We start from the raw sequence: 16,423 nt of genomic DNA on the forward strand, positions 1-16,423 counted from the left end.
AATCGGGTGGTCATTCCAGAGTCGATGAGCCTTCGTCAAGGTTTCGTCAGAATAAACTCTAACTTGGTGCTGAAGCCAAACAGGCAGCAGGAGCCAATCAAAGATAGGGTGACACATTCTTCTCGCAGAAGAGATCCCCAAGTCAAGTACAGTGCTCAGTAAGAAGTTTTTAGGGGTTGGTTTAGCACAGTGGGCTAAACAGCTGCCTTTCAATGCAGAACCATGCCAGCAGCGCGGGTTCAATTACCGTACCGGCCTCCCCGAACAGGCGCCGCAATGTGGCGATTAGGGGCTTTTCACAGTAGCTTCATTGAAGCCTACTCGTGACAATAACCGATTATTATTATAACACCACGTTAAAATCCAACAGGTTTGTTTGGAGTCACTAGCTTTCGGAGCACAGCTCCTTCATCAGGTCACTCACCTGGACTTTAACCTGGTGTTCTAAGACTTCTTAATGTTCCCACCCCAGTCCAACGCCGGCATCTCCACATCATGGCTGCTAAATACAGAGCTCACACTGAGCAAATAGACTGGCCATTACAACAAGAGTATAACTCAGAGATAACGAGCCTGTGTGGATGTTTAGTATCCACTGTAGCAAATAGTTTTAGTAAGATTTAGCCGCCAGATTTCCACATCGTCTCATTCATCTACTTTGTCCTGGACGTCAAAACGCCAGCGTCATAACTCATTATGGGATAGAGGTTTCTCCTTCTCTTCTGTCATAATATCTTACTTTCAATCGTACATCTGTGGGTCGTCATTCGGGACCCTGGTTTTATGCGAAGCAGATCGTTGCTATTTACCCTGTTCCATTTGCCTTAATTTTAAAAATCTCTATTGTATTATATTGTAATCTGCACAACAAAACGCATGTCCATTCAAGTATTTGTCAATGTTGCAAAGAGCAATAATACAGAAGGAATAATATTGTCTTGAAAGAAGAGTAACTCCATATGTGTGTGGCAGGTTTAGCCAAAGTGGGCTGCGTTGGGCCCTCACCATGGTGTTCGCCATAGAAGAAATAAACCGGAACCCAGAATTGCTTCCTGACACAACTCTGGGCTACAAGATTTTCGACAGCTGTGACGCTCCTTCTGAAGGGCTTAAAGGAGCTTTCAAATTACTGAAGGGAAAAGACAGGATCATTTCCAATTCCAAGTGTGCTGGCGTTCCATCAGTGTCCATGATTGTGGGAGATGGCGGATCATCGCAATCTATCGCAGTATCGCGAGTGGTGGCCCCTTTCGCCATTGGTATGGTAAGATGTGTAAATGCTTTTGCGACAATCATTTACACGGGAGTGCCTGCAATTACTTGTACAAAGCCAAATAGTGTAAATGGTAGAAATTTGAAACAAAGACATGAAATGCTGGAAGTACTCAGAAGGTCTGGTAGCACCTGCGGAGAGGGGAAAGGGTTAATGAGACGGCATTGACCTCAAACAGCGACACTCTTCCTCTCTCCCCGGTTGCAATCAGACCTGCTGATGATTTTCGGCATTTATATGCAATTATATTTAACTGCTTTGGAGACAGTGGAGTTCCATAACTGGGCACACAGATTAAAGATTAATTGGCAAAAGAACGGGAGATTGGACTGGGCATCCAGGATAAAAACTGGCAAATCATGCTACAGTTCTTCAGAGCCTTGGTAAAGCCGCACTTGGAATATTGCGCACAATTCTGATCGCTACACTACCAGCAGGATGTGGAGGCTTTGGAAAGGACGCAGAGGAGGTTTACCAGGATGTTGCCTGGTCTGGAGGGAGTTAGCAATGTGGAGAGGCTGAATTGACTCGGACTGTTTTCATTAGAATAATGGAGGTTGAGGGGCGACCTGATAGAGTGGATGGGCAGGCACTCTTTCCCAGAGTGGATGGTCAGCCACCAGGGGTCATAGGTTTAAGGTCTGTGGGGCAAAGAGGATCTGTGCGAGGCAGGTTTTTGACGCAGAGGATGGTGAGTGCTGGAATGCGTTGCCGGGGAGGCTGTGGAAGCAGATACATTAATGGCGTTCAAAAGCTATCTCGACAAATACATGAATTGATGGATATAGAGGGATACAGCACTAGGACGTGCTGAGGGTTTTGGCCAATAATAATAATATAATCAAGTAGGCTTCAACGAAGTTACCCTGAAAAGCCCCTAGTCGCCACATTCCGGCGCCTGTTCGGGGAGGCCGGTAAGGGAATTGAACCCGTGCTGATGGCCTTGTTCTGCATTACAAGGCAGCTGTTTAGCCCACTGTGCTAAACCAGCCCCTGATATCATGATACCACCCCTGATACCAAGCGTGGTATCATGACTGGTACAGGCTTGGAGGACAGAAGGGCCTGTTCCTGTGCTGTACTGTTCTTTGTTCTAAATTCGTTTTACGAAGAGAGAGGGGCAGCACCGTAGCACCGTGGTTAGAACTGTTGCTTCACAGCTCCATGGTTCTAGGTTTGATTCCCAGCTTGGGTCACTGTCTGTGCGGATTCTGCACGTTCTCCCTGTCTGTGTGGGTTTCCTCTGGGTTTTCCGGTTTCGTCCCACAAGTCCCAAAATACGTGCTTGTTAGGTGATTTGGACATTCTGAATTCTCCCTCAGTGTACCTGAACAGGCGCCGGAATGTGGCGACTGGGAGCTTTTCAAAGGAACTTCGTTGCAGTGTTAATGTAAGCCTTCTTGTGACAATAAAGATTATTATTATTATTTTGTGACGCACAGGGAGACCGTGGCACAGTGGTGTTTTCACGAGACCAATTATCGAGAGCCTCAGGGTAATGCTCCAGGAATCCAGGTTCGAATCCCCCCCACAGCAGATGGTGAAAATAGGTTTCAGTGAATTGAAAAACTAATGATGACCATTAAACCATTGCCGATTGTCGACAAAAACCCATCTGGTTCACGAATGTACTTTAGGGAAGGAAATCTGCCGTCCTTACTTGGTTTGACCTTTAGGCGACTCCAGATCCACAGCAATGTGGTTGATTCTGAAATGGTGTAGCAGGGTAATCGGGGAAGGGCAGCAAACGCTGGCCCAGCCAGCGACGCTCACCTGCAACGAATGACTAAAAATGTTGCTCTTGAATTGTTTATATCCAAAACGAACTTAAAGCGCGGTGGGATCAGTTCAACAGCAACGGTGAAAGGTTTATTGGGTAAATAATTGGCGGGAAAAAGGCTGTGAGTCTAATTAAATATCTGTTTCAAGGTAGCAACACAAGCGCGGTGGCCTTGTGAGCTTCATGTGTGGTTTCATGGTTCCAAACATCTCAGTTAATCCTCTTACCCCACAGGTCAGCTACTTTGCTTCATGCGCCTGCCTCAGTGATAAGCGTGAATTCCCAACATTTTTCAGGACAATTCCCAGTGATACCATTCAGATGAGAGCTTTAGTCCGGATTATCCACTATTTCAAATGGTCTTGGATCGGAGCTGTGGCTGAGGATAACGATTATGGCCGATTCGGGATGAGGGCTTTAATTGAAGAGGCTGCAAAGTTTGAAATTTGCATCGCCTACATCGAATTTCTTTCACCCGGTCGTACCAGGGAAAGGATGCAGCAGGTTGCGAACACCATCCGAAGGTCCTCGGCAAAGGTGCTGATAATATTCTGTGGAGAGAGTGACACCTTGTCTTTAGTAAATGAACTGAGAATGCAGAACATTACCGACATCCAGCTGATAGCGAGTGAAGCATGGGTCACATCATTCCAACTGTGGACAGCGGAAACTCGGGACATTTTAACGGGAACAATGGGGTTTGGAATAAGGAGAGCGGAAATTGCAGGATTAAGAGAATTTCTCGTCAAACTCCATCCTTCCACAGCAACAGACAACCCGTTTGTGAAAGAGCTCTGGCGGGAAATCTTTGGCTGCAGTGTACACATCTCAAATCAGACTCTGGGAGGAAATATAACAGCATCTTCTTGTAGACCATGCACAGGTTTAGAGAACTTGGGGACAATTGAGAGTACATTTACTGATGTATCGCAGTTAAGGGTTTCCTACAATGTGTACAAAGCGGTATACGCAGCAGCGCATGCACTTCATAATTTACAAACTTGTGAACATGGGAAAGGCCCATTTCCCAATAAAACCTGTGGTAGAAAGTCAAACCCACTATCCTGGCAGGTGAGGCATTTTCGCAAACTCTTACTCATTCTGTACACTCAGTGATTCCTTATTTCGCCAGAAACAACGACAAAAATAACAAGCAACTGTTCTAATGTCCAATTCTTGGTGATTTATTTAATGCTGCGTTAATCTTTTTGCAGACATTGTGAAACATACTCAAGAGTTGCAGAAGATAATAATTGTTTTCCCTTTCCCAAAGCTTTTACAGTACCTGAGGGAGGTACGTTTCACAAACCAGTTTGGGGAGGAAGTAAGTTTTGATGAAGCTGGAGATCCTATCGCTTCCTATGATTTGATAAACTGGCAGAAGCTTCCTGATTTGTCAGTTGATTTTGCGAAAGTTGGTTATTATGATGCAGCGATGCCGGAAGGAGGAGAACTGGCGTTGGATGAAAGTAGAATCATTTGGCACAGAACAACGATGGAAAATAAAGTAAGCCGATTTTCAATCCACCAAAGACGTGAAAGGATGCGTCTGCACATTGGTTGCAGCCACCACATAATCGCGTTTGTTTGACTGGTTATTATTGACGATACTAAACAAGATTCTCCCGGGAATCGACCGGAGTGATTCTCGTGTTCAGCCACATCTTCTGGACTAGTTTTAAGTGTATGGGCTCAATATGAGGATCCATGTTCTTCTTAATACATTTACATTTCACACACTGTGGTCTTCAGGGCATGATTTCAATTTTCTCAGATGATACGAAGATTGAAAACGTTGCAAACCGTGATGAGGATAGATCTGAACTTAAAAAGGACTTAGACATGTTGGTGAATTGGGACGACAAGTGACAGATATAATTCGATGTAAAGAAGCGTGAGGTGATTCATTGTAGCAGGAAGAATATGGAGAAGAGCATAAAATGAAGAGAGCGATTCTAAAGGAGGTGCAGGAAGTGACGATGCTCGATGTACATGTGCACAAGTCATTGAAGGTGGCAGGGGAGGTTTAGAGTCCCGTTAACTAACCCTATCTTGGGTTTTATTAACAGGGGCCCTGAGTAAAAGAGTAAGCAGGTGATGTTGAACTTATTTAAGGCACTATTTAGGCCTCATCTGCAACAATATGTCCAGTTTGTGGACCATACTTGATGAAGGACGTGAAGGCATTGGAGAGAGTACAGAGGAGATTCAAAAGAATGATTCCAGGGATAAAGAACTGTAGCCATGACGATAGGTATGAGAGGTTAGGTCCGTATTCCTTTCAGAGAAAAAGGCTGAGAGAAGACTTGCAATTGACATTGAATATCCTGATACGGATGGGCAGGCTAAATAGTGAAACACTGTTCCCACTCACAAAAGCATCAAGAACAAGGGAGCATGTGCAAAGTAATAAGCAAAATGAGTAGACGTGATGCGAGGATTTTTTTCTTCACCCAGAACGTGGTTTGAGTCTGGAACAAACGTCCTGAGAGGGTGGTGCAGGTATGCAAAGGGGAATTGGATTTCTATCTGAAAAGAATGTGCAATGTTAAGGAGATAAGAGAGGGAGTGAGATTGAACAACAAAGAACAAAGAAATGTACAGCACAGGAACAGGCCCTTCGGCCCTCCAAGCCCGTGCCGACCATGCTGCCCAACTAAACTACAATCTTCTACACTTCCTGGGTCCGTATTCCTCTATTCCCATCCTATTCATGTATTTGTCAAGATGCCCCTTAAATGTCACTATCGTCCCTGCTTCCACCACCTCCTCCGGTAGCGAGTTCCAGGCTCATTGGATAGAACACTTTTTTATAGAGACAGTTCAGACGCAATGGGCCGAATAAAAATCCATGATATATTAATTTAGGAGTTCCTGACGTTTTTCAACATCAGAACCAGAGGACATGACTTCGCTTGAAAGGGTTTTTGGTGGCAAATTCAAAACCAAGCTGGCGAAACATATCGATGAGCGTCATTCCAATCTATGGTATTGCCGATATAAACGAAATTGTTGACATTGATTAACATACACTTTAGAGTGAATAATTTCAGAAAGTAACATTTTTTGAATTGAGACTGTGAATTAATTTGCGACCTGCTGTGTTATGAGAACGCATGCTTGGGCAGAACAGGTGAGTTTGAACACATAGTTCTCGATAGACATGTAGACTTGGTGGGCCGAAAGGCCTAATTCTGCTCCTATATCTTATGGTCTTATGATATTTACTCAGCAGTGAGGTTTCCATAGATCACGTCTGTTGAAGAGTACAATTGACAGAGTTGACTGAGGTGATTAATCCACAAATCCATTGTTGTTTTATCATGTGACCATAGAATGAGAACTCGGTGTATCTTTTCCCTTTTCTGCTTCTAATAATTCCAGCATTCGAAGTTAATATTCAAATTAGGACATCCCTCTATTAATGTCTATTCTATCCTGATTTTATCATTTAATATTATGGTTTTCATTGAGGTTTCTTTCTTTTGATAAACTCAAATAAGCATTATTATACCTATATGTAAATCATAGAATTCCAACAATGCAGAAGGACTCCATTCCTCCCATCCAGTCTGCACCAACCATCTGAAGGATCGACTTAACTAGGTCCATTCCCCCCACCCTATCCCCGTAACACCAACTAACCTTTTGGACACTAAGGGGCAATTTAGCATGGCCAATCCACCTAACCTGCACTACTTTGGAGTGTGGGAGGAAACCGGAGCACCCGGCAGAATCCCAAGCAGACACGGGGAGAAAGTGTAAACTCCACACAGACAGTGACCCAAGGTTGGAATCAAACCCGGGACCCTGATGCTGTGAGCAGCAGTGCTACCTACTGTGCCACCGTGTTGTCTCAAAACATGCCATTTAATTCACATCAACAAGAGGGCACCATATTGCAGCCTCCATGGCGTCAGAGTATTAACCCAGTGGCGATGAGTTCCAGTTCTCCTGCATGGCAAGTTCTACAGTTGAATTCAATCCGTGGCCTGGCATCAGGATGAATGTTGTTGGATGGGTTAGTTATGTTCTTCCAAAGGAAGAGCACTTGGTGAAGGTGGAACAATAATGAATAGTATGTCCAAGGTAAACCCCAATATTTAAGTTTAAGTGTTAAGTAAGGACAGATGAGATGAGTGAAAATTATTGAAATACAAAAGAAAAACATCAATATTTATTCAGATAACAATCAGAAATATTTCGGTTAATTGAAAATATGAAATAAAAGATGCCATATGATGGGGATCATTCAAAATTACCCCTCAATTCCGCAATGAACGAATGAATGCGCTGGACGATTGAGTTGCAATGACTTGTCCTAAATGCCCCGCTTTCCTATGTTCGGATAACTAAGATTATGTTGTCCAACATTGAAAATTTGGCAAAGACGCCACTCATCTAGTTTGAAAAATTTATGGTCATAGTTCAATCGCAATTGTCACACTCCAGGCGCCATCTTCTTAACCCTGTTGATTTGATGCAATCAGTTAGTCTTGGCTCGTGACATCACAGAATCACAGGAATACATAGTGCAGAAGAGGCCCATCGAGTCTGCACCGCCACGTGAGAAACACCTGACCTACCTATCTAATCCCATTTTCCAGCACTTAGCCCATAGCCTTGAATGGGATGACATATTGTCTCTGCTCTGTGCTTTCTTAAAATCATAGAATCATAGAATTTGTAGTGCAAAAGGAGGCCATTCGGCCCATCATGTCTGCAATGGCCCTTGGAAAGAGCGCCCCACTTAGGCCACTTTTTTTTTAGTTCAGGCGGGCAGCATGGTCCGTGCAGACATTTGTCAATAAATTCAAAGAGTTAGAATTTGACAGTACATTAATATTTGGTAAGACTTTAACTCTTTGCAAATGGATGAGTTTTGAAGATGTTAAGTATGGTGCCTCTCTCCACAGGTCCCTGTGTCAGCATGCAGTGATAATTGTGGTGCCGGAACAAGAAGAGCTGCCCGCAAGGGGCAGCCTGTTTGCTGTTTTGATTGTTTACCATGTGCTGATGGGCAGATCAGTAACCAGACAGGTATGAGAATCTTCGTTAACATTCCAGCCGGAAACAGGAACCTGGGAATATAAAGTACCACAGCATGTTTTGGATTTGCCATCATAGCAGGTCTCGTTTGTGGTGATATGCATCACTGTATATACACAAGGGGTTAATGTAAATGCACTACGACTAAGTGACCACTAGAGGGAGCACCCGAGATGTCATGACACACAGACATACAGCCAATGGGTCATGAGAACAGGACACCCAGAGGTGGCATTACCACAATGGGGCACTTCACAACCCACATAAAAGGACAGGGCACACATGCTCTTTATCTTTCCACAGACAGACATCTAGAGAGTACATCAGGGTTGATCAGAAGCATCACACCCGGCACGTGGCTTAGAGCAGACTTGTTTAGTTAGACTGAGTTACTAAGTTAGATTAGCTGGAGAGTCGAACTCATTTAAGAACTGTGTTAATAGTTCAATAAACATATTGAACTCTTACAAAGTCTGGACCTTCCTTTGTCAAAGCATACATCAAGGAACAGTAAAGGAAAAGCGATTTGCGCGTGCGCAACCCATTCTGACACTTTACGTCACGAGCACCATAACGTCACCCGGACCATGCCCACTTAAATGGGAAATGTGCGAAAATAGTGAAGAACAGTTTTAAAGCCGGAAAACACAATTCTTTCGCCACGAAAGACAGCACAATGACTGAACTTCGACAAGTAGATTAAAATAACCTCCACAGACCCCTGAAACAAGCAGTTAGCACCACCCAAAGAGATGATTTGGTCCTTGAAGACTACGACTCAGAAGATGATTTCATCATTGGATGTAGCGAGCACCATAACAAATCCGATCCGCAACGAGATGATTTGTACATTGAAGCATCCTACTCAATCATGGATGAGTTCTTTGGATTTGAGGTTCCTCAGCCCTGCATGGACGACATCCTGACCCGTGAGTACAGGATTCTGCTGCGGCCTGATGCCAAGCGACAGAGAGCGGTACAAGCCCACAGAGAGTGGCCTGACGCCACGCACCATGAAGAGTCCCCGACTCCACACAGAAAGCGATGAAAGACTCCACAGCGAGACCACTACACGACTCCGTTGAGAGCACAAAGATCGACTCCACAGTGAGACCACTGCACGACTCCAGACAGGGAACGATGCCAGAATCCACAGAGAGATCTATTCAAGCCTCCACAGAGACCTCGTTGACAGACTCCACAATGGGAGGAACTCAAGACTCCAAAGCGCAGTCCATGCATGAACAAGACCATGAAGGTCTATCCACCTTATCTGAGCAACAAGCCGAAGACGATGCAAATCTGCCACGCTCACGTGAACAACAGAAAGACTATGACAGTCTACCGAGATTACTTGAGCCACCAGAAGAAGAATCTGACAGTCTACTGAGCTCATCTAACCAACAAGAAGACACTGAAGGTCTACCCACTGTATGTGAGACAAGTGACGAAGGCATCACAATTCCCAGTCAAGGTGTGCAACATCACGGCGAGACTGACTGCTCTCAGCTCGTATGTACAGAGGCACTCGACAATCAAAGTGAGATTCCTAGTGTGTCCAGTGAGACCACGTCAATTCAAACCTCATCCACATGAGCCTCTCCACAAGAACGTGACATGTTGAAGATTTTGACTCCAGACAGGGAGCATCAAGAAACCAAAGATGATTCAAGTGAACCGGACATGACTCCAGACGAGGAGCACCGAGGAATCAAAGATGAAACGCTCAATGAAACAGCAGATGCCAGAAAGGACACTGGCATAAGTAACTTTGTGAAGGACTCAAATTCTGCACTCGGAATAGTCATTGAGCACAACAAACACAACAACAAACCCTACAAAAACAACAACAACAAGAAGCGTACCAAAGGCACCAACGCCAACAACCAGCACGCCAAAACCAACAACATTGGAACAGCGATTGGTACGACATGGTACAACTCTGCCAATGCAGGACACTGTGACAGCATAGCTCAAAACAACGGCAAGTGTGCAGACATACCATGGCATGATAACACATCTTACAAATTCATGTTTGCTACACTACAAACAAGCAGATCAGCTTTCAAGGCAGCTGACATATGGCATCAATACCGCAAACACAGACACCAGTCCAGGTCAGACAGGAAAGATGACATCAAGAATCGCTACCACAAGCATCGAAGCAAAAAATTTCAAATCAGACGACGAAGTGATTTGACCATTTGAACACCTCCTGATGGCTTATTGGTTCCTTGAGCACAGGGACACTGATGGTGTTCACAAGGTCAACACCGACACTTCAATAACAAAACAAGAAAGCCACTCGACCATATAAATTCATGAACTTTGGACTCATAAATCTTATTTGGTATTGTATCATCATCACTGTCATCATGACTTGTACATATCATCACTTATCTACCTATTCTGTTCAATTTTCTTCAACCAAGTACAGAAAATATGTAACCCGGAAAAGGGGGGATGTGGTGATATGCATCACTGTATATGCACAAGGGGTTACTGTAAATACACTACGACTAAGTAGCCACTAGAGGGAGCACCAGAGATGTCATGACACACAGACGTACAGCCAATGGGTCATTAGAACAGGACACAGCCAATGGGTAACCAGGACACCCACAAGGGGGCATTACACAACCCATATAAAAGAACAGGGCACACATGCTCTTTCTCTTTCCACAGACAGACATCTAGAGAGTACATCAGGGTTGATCAGAAGCATCACATCCAGCACGTGGCTTAGAGCAGACTTGTTTAGTTAGACTGAGTTACTACAGTTAGATTAGCAGGAGAGTCGAACTCATTTAAGAACTGTGTTAATAGTTCAATAAACATATTGAACTAATTACAAAGTCTGCACCTTTCTTTGTCAAAGCATACATAAAGGAAGCAGCTTATGCTACACGAAGAAGCTTAACACAACATCGTTCATTTCGAAAAAGTGCATTCGAATTACTATTTGTAACGTTGTGTGTCCACAGATTCTATAGAATGTATCAAGTGTCCAACAGATTACTGGTCCAACGTTCCAAAAAATCGATGCATTCCGAAAGAAATTGAGTTCCTCTCCTTCTACGACACCATGGGAATAACACTGGCAGTGATTTCACTGTTTGGAGCTTGTATCACAGGAGTTGTTGCTGTTGTTTTCTTATATTTCCTAAACACTCCCATTGTAAGGGCCAATAATTCAGAGCTAAGTTTCCTTCTGTTAATTTCATTAATACTCTGCTTTCTGTGCTCCATTGCATTCATTGGACAGCCAACGCCATGGTCATGTATGGTGCGCCACACTGTGTTTGGGGTGAGCTTTGTTCTGTGCATTTCCTGTATTCTTAGTAAAACTCTGGTCATCCTGATGGCATTTAAAGCAACGCTCCCGGCCAGTAATGTGATGAAATGGTTTGGACCCAAACAACAAAGATCAATCGTCTTCCTCTGCACATTGATTCAAATTATAATATGTGTGATCTGGTTGGTGACATCTCCCCCACTCCCATCTAAAAACACCAAGTATCAAAGTGCAAAGATTATCCTTGAGTGCGACGTGGGGTCCACAGTTGCTTTCTGGTGTGTGTTAGTTTACATTGGCCTCTTAGCTTGCATGTGTTTGATTTTAGCTTTCCTGGCCCGGGCCTTACCGGACAAGTTCAATGAAGCAAAATTTATTACCTTTAGCATGCTGATCTTTTTTGCCGTTTGGTTAACTTTTATTCCAACTTACGTGAGCAATCCTGGAAAATACACGGTGGCGGTGGAAATATTTGCAATTTTAGCATCGAGCTTTGGGTTGTTGATATGCATATTTGCTCCAAAATGTTACATTATCTTGTTCAAATCAGAAGAGAACAGCAAAAAACACCTAATGGGTAAACATGCGCAACCCTAACACATTAAACAAGTCTTGTAAATGTAAAACCCTCAGGCTGCACGGTGATGTAAAGCTGGACATAGTGAATTACTTGCGCAGTTTTGCACTTAACACAAACAGCTTTGACTTTTAAGTTACACAAACAGCTTTGACTTTTAAGTTCCCTGGCAATGTGTTCTGATTAGGTTGCTCGGATTAAAGGTATGTTTTGTAGATGGATAAATGTACAAAATGTACTTCAGTTTCTAAAAATTAGAAACATTTGTACACTATTGAGTGTTCGACTGTTGCTAAGGCTTATACGTGTATCTTGACACCTGTTAATAAATGCAAATATAAAAGTGTAAGTGGCTTCAAAATTAACAAAGTAGTTTGAATTTATTTTTACGGGACCTATGATTCGCTGGCCAGACCAGCATTTGTTGTCCATCCCTAATTGCCCTTGAGAAGGTGGTGTTGAGCCGCCTACTTGAACCGTTGCAGTCCATGTGGTGTAGATACATTCACTGTGCTGTTAGGGAGAGTGTTCCAGGGTTTTGGCCCAAGTTGCAGTGAATATAACGGCGACAGACATACAAGTCAGGATGATGAGTGACTTGGAGGGGAACATCCAGGTGGTAGGGTTCCCAGGTATCTATTGCTCTTGTCCTTCTAGGTGGCAGTGGTTGTGTGTCTGGAGGTTTTGCGGAAGGAGCTTTGGTGAGTTCCTGCAGTGCATCTTGTAGATGGTACACATGGCTGCTGCTAGGTTTCTATACACCACAAATATAAGGAAGAAATTCCTGAAGGCCATCACCCACATTGCTGACTTCCAATTGACCAACCAAGCTTCTCTCTCGTACACATCGATTTCTCAGCAGCTGTTAAGAATATTAGCCTTACCTTGTGATTTGCTAATCAGTTGGTTATTTTAGTTAAAGGTGTTTCTCTGACATAGACATTTCAGATTAATGGGTAATCTTTCCTCCGACCAATGTGCTTCCAAATGCATGATGCTCCATTTTCAGTGCGTGGATTTTTAAATAAGAAACGGTGAGCAGGGAATCAGAGGATGCGTAGCAACATTACATCAATGACTATAACGCATTAAATGGGGCAAATAAAACTGACCAATATTTTTTTCACTTCATTTGTGGAGTTGCCTTAATGATCAAAAAGAAAAGAATGCAAATAGTTCTTTAATGTTATTGGGAACTAAGCCTAGAACTAGTGTTATCTGCTTGCTGTATATTGTCCGTGGTCATTCCATTTTAACATTTCATTACTCTTCATTCTTCCAGTTTGGCATCTGCGCTGTTATTGCTTTAGAAACAATTTCGACCTTTTCCTGTGGATTATGCTACTTCTTGTCAAACAATTTAACTTGATTTGCACGCCAGAAATAATCTGCAATACACATTTTACTCATAAATATTTACATTTATGTCGAAGCTGACACTTCGAATGCGGACTTGCTGCTGTAACTTGACACTCACCTGAAGCCTGTTTACTCCTTTTTTCAAAAAGTGAAATATCAATTATGTTTATGGGAGGGCGTTTTGACGCTGCATTCTATCATTTTCTTCCGAACTGAGCTGCAAATTTTGCGAATCGTACTTCATGGAAACATAGAAAATAGGAATACGATTCTGTCTATGAAAACACAAAAAAGGAATTAACCCAGATGGACCACCCGCCATCGAACCAGTCACTGAAACCGACAACGGCAAACCCTACACCTGCTGACCCTGCAAGGACGATCAGAGGATTGGATTGGATGGGGTGGACAGTGAGAGCCTTTTTCCTCAGATGGTGATGTCTAGCACGAGGGGACATACCTTTAAATTGAGGGGAGATGGATATAAGACAGATGTCAGAGGTAGGTTCTTTACTCAGAGAGTAGTAAGGGCGTGGAATGCCCTGCCTACAACAGTAGTGGCCTCGCCAAGACGAAGGGCATTCAAATGGTCATTGGATAGACATATGGACGATAAGGGAATAGTGTAGATGGGCTTTAGAGTGCTTTCAAAGGTTGGTGCAACATCGAGGGCCGAAGGGCCTGTACTGCGCTGTAATGTTCTATGTTCTAAGGTCCTCCTTACGAACATTTGGGGGCTTGTACCAAAGTTGGGAGAGTTATCTCACAGACTAGTCAAGCAAGCCTGACATAGTCACACTGACGGAATCATACCTTACAGACAATGTCCCAGACACCACTATCACCATTCCTGGGTATGTCCTGTCTCACCGGCAGGACAGACCTAGCAGAGGTGGCAGCACAGTAGTATACAGTCCGGAGGGAGTTGTGCTGTAAGTCCTCAACATCGACTCTGGACCCCATGCAGTTGCATCATTTCAAGTTGAACATGGGCAAGGAAACCTCCTTCTGATTACCACGTACCGGCCATCATCAGCTGCCGAATTAGTATCCCTATAATAATAATCTTTATTATTGTCACAAGTAGGCTTACATTAACACTGCAATGAAGTTACTGTGAAAAGCCCCGAGTCGCCAGCCGGCGCCTATTCGGGTAGACTGAGGGAGAATTCAGAATGTCCGATTCACCTAATAGCACGTCTTTCAGGACTTGTGGGAGGAAACCGGAGCACCCGGAGGAAACCCACGCAGAAATGGTGAGACCGTGTAGATTCCGCACAGACAGTGATCCAAGCAGGGAATCGAATATGGGACCCTGGCGCTGTGAAGCAACAGTGCTAACCACTGTGGTACCATGCCGCCCACCATCTCCATGTTGAACAGCACTTGGAGGAAGCATTGAGGGTGGCACAAGAGACGAGGCATACCATTCCTCCCTATGCTCCTACAGCATGTCACATAGAAGATAGAAGCAGGAGGAGGTCTTTTGGCCCTTTGAGCCTGCCCCACCATTTACCACGATCATGGCTGATCATCCAACTCAATAGCCCAATCCTGCTTTCTCCCCATAACCTTTGATCCCATTCTCTCCAAGGGCTATATCTAGCCGCCTCTTGAATATATTCAAAGTTTTAGCATTAACTACTTCCTGTGGTAATGAATTCCACATGCTCACCACTCTTTGTGTGAAGAAATGTCTCCTTACCTCTGTCCAAAATGGTTTATCGTGAATCCTCAGACTGTGACCCCTGGTTCTGGACACACCCATCATTGGGAACATCTTCCCTGCATCTACCCTGTCGAGACCTGTTAGAATTTTATAAGTCTCTATGAGATCCCCCTCATTCTACTGAACTCCAGCGAGAACAATTCTAACCTAGTCAATCTCTCCTCATATGACAGTCCCGCCATCTCTGGAATCAGCCTGGTAAACTTTCGCTGCACTCCCTCGAGAGTAAGAACATCCTTCCTCAGAAAAGGAGACCAAAACTGCACACAATATTCTAGACGTGGCATCACCAAGGCCCTGTCTAATTACAGCAACCAATCCCTCCTTCTGTACTCGAAATCTCTCGCAATGAAGGTATCCCTCCTGCATCTATGCTGTCTAGCCCTGTTAGGACATGGCAGTGCACAAATCAATCTCATAACCTCTGCTACATCTTTCTGATATTAATCTTTGTAAAATCTGCAGCAGATGCTGAACAGGCCAATGGTCACCGCTACCACAAGTTTGGTGAATAAATCATTTAAATTCCAAGTGGATTTAAACCTGAATCTTCCTTATATCGGTTTGATCTTATCCAACCGTTCAATTAATCTGTCAAAACTTACAGTTTAATGGAATAGTGTTTGAAATCATATGTTCAAGTACAGCACCTTCAAATCGTTCCAAGACACAGTATTGTTGGGCTCCATTTGTCAAGTCACCTGTTCTGAAAGGTTGCATCCAGGTAATGAGCAAAAGTAGTGGAACAACTTACCTGAATATTTCCTTCAGGTACTGGGCGGTGTTGGAGGAGTGGGGAGTGGAAATGTGACACCCTTATTCAAGAGAGGGTGTAAGGACCGTCCCATGAACGACAGGCCAATTAGTTTAACATTAGTGGCAAATACCATTTTGGAATCTAAAATCTCGGATCAAAATCAACCGGCATTTGGAGTTGTTTGAATTAGTTAAGCAGAGCTACCATGGATCTGAAAGCTTTGCCCACGGTGAAGTCGAGCCATCCTGAGTGAGTGAGACAGCTAGAGTGAGGTGAAATTAGGTAATTTGGAGCAGTGTGGTAATTCGGTGCAGAGTGGGAGGAGGTGCTTTTTCCCTATCGGTTTGTTTTCCTTCTTCTGGCTTTGTAACTGTTAACCTGCAGGCAGTGTTCCAGAGTGCATCCCGGAAAGGTAAGTGATACGAATACCTTTTCAAATTTTGAGGGGAACAACTGAAATGAAATCACAATAAAGCTGTGACCTGATTGGTTGGTAGGAAATCTGTTAAATTTGAAAAAATATAACGTTGAAAAAAACTAATTAAAATTTATCAATAAACTCGGTAGAGGAGTAACTAAACCTGAGAGCAGAGATTAGTATTCA

General features: G+C 43.7%; 1 protein-coding gene across 1 annotated transcript; it reads left to right on the forward strand.

Moving 5' to 3' along the window:
• The first annotated feature begins 994 nt into the window (after nt 1-994).
• Nucleotides 995-12,265, forward strand: LOC140389243 (extracellular calcium-sensing receptor-like). Its single transcript, XM_072473416.1, has 5 exons — nt 995-1,264; nt 3,288-4,124; nt 4,327-4,560; nt 7,970-8,093; nt 11,087-12,265. Exons 1-5 carry the CDS (start codon nt 1,007-1,009, stop codon nt 11,992-11,994), a joined length of 2,361 nt encoding a protein of 786 aa, XP_072329517.1. The 5' UTR covers nt 995-1,006; the 3' UTR covers nt 11,995-12,265.
• The last annotated feature ends 4,158 nt before the right edge of the window (nt 12,266-16,423 follow it).

This window comes from Scyliorhinus torazame, chromosome 14 (assembly GCF_047496885.1).
Source record: "Scyliorhinus torazame isolate Kashiwa2021f chromosome 14, sScyTor2.1, whole genome shotgun sequence".
In the NCBI taxonomy this organism is placed as follows: domain Eukaryota; kingdom Metazoa; phylum Chordata; class Chondrichthyes; order Carcharhiniformes; family Scyliorhinidae; genus Scyliorhinus; species Scyliorhinus torazame.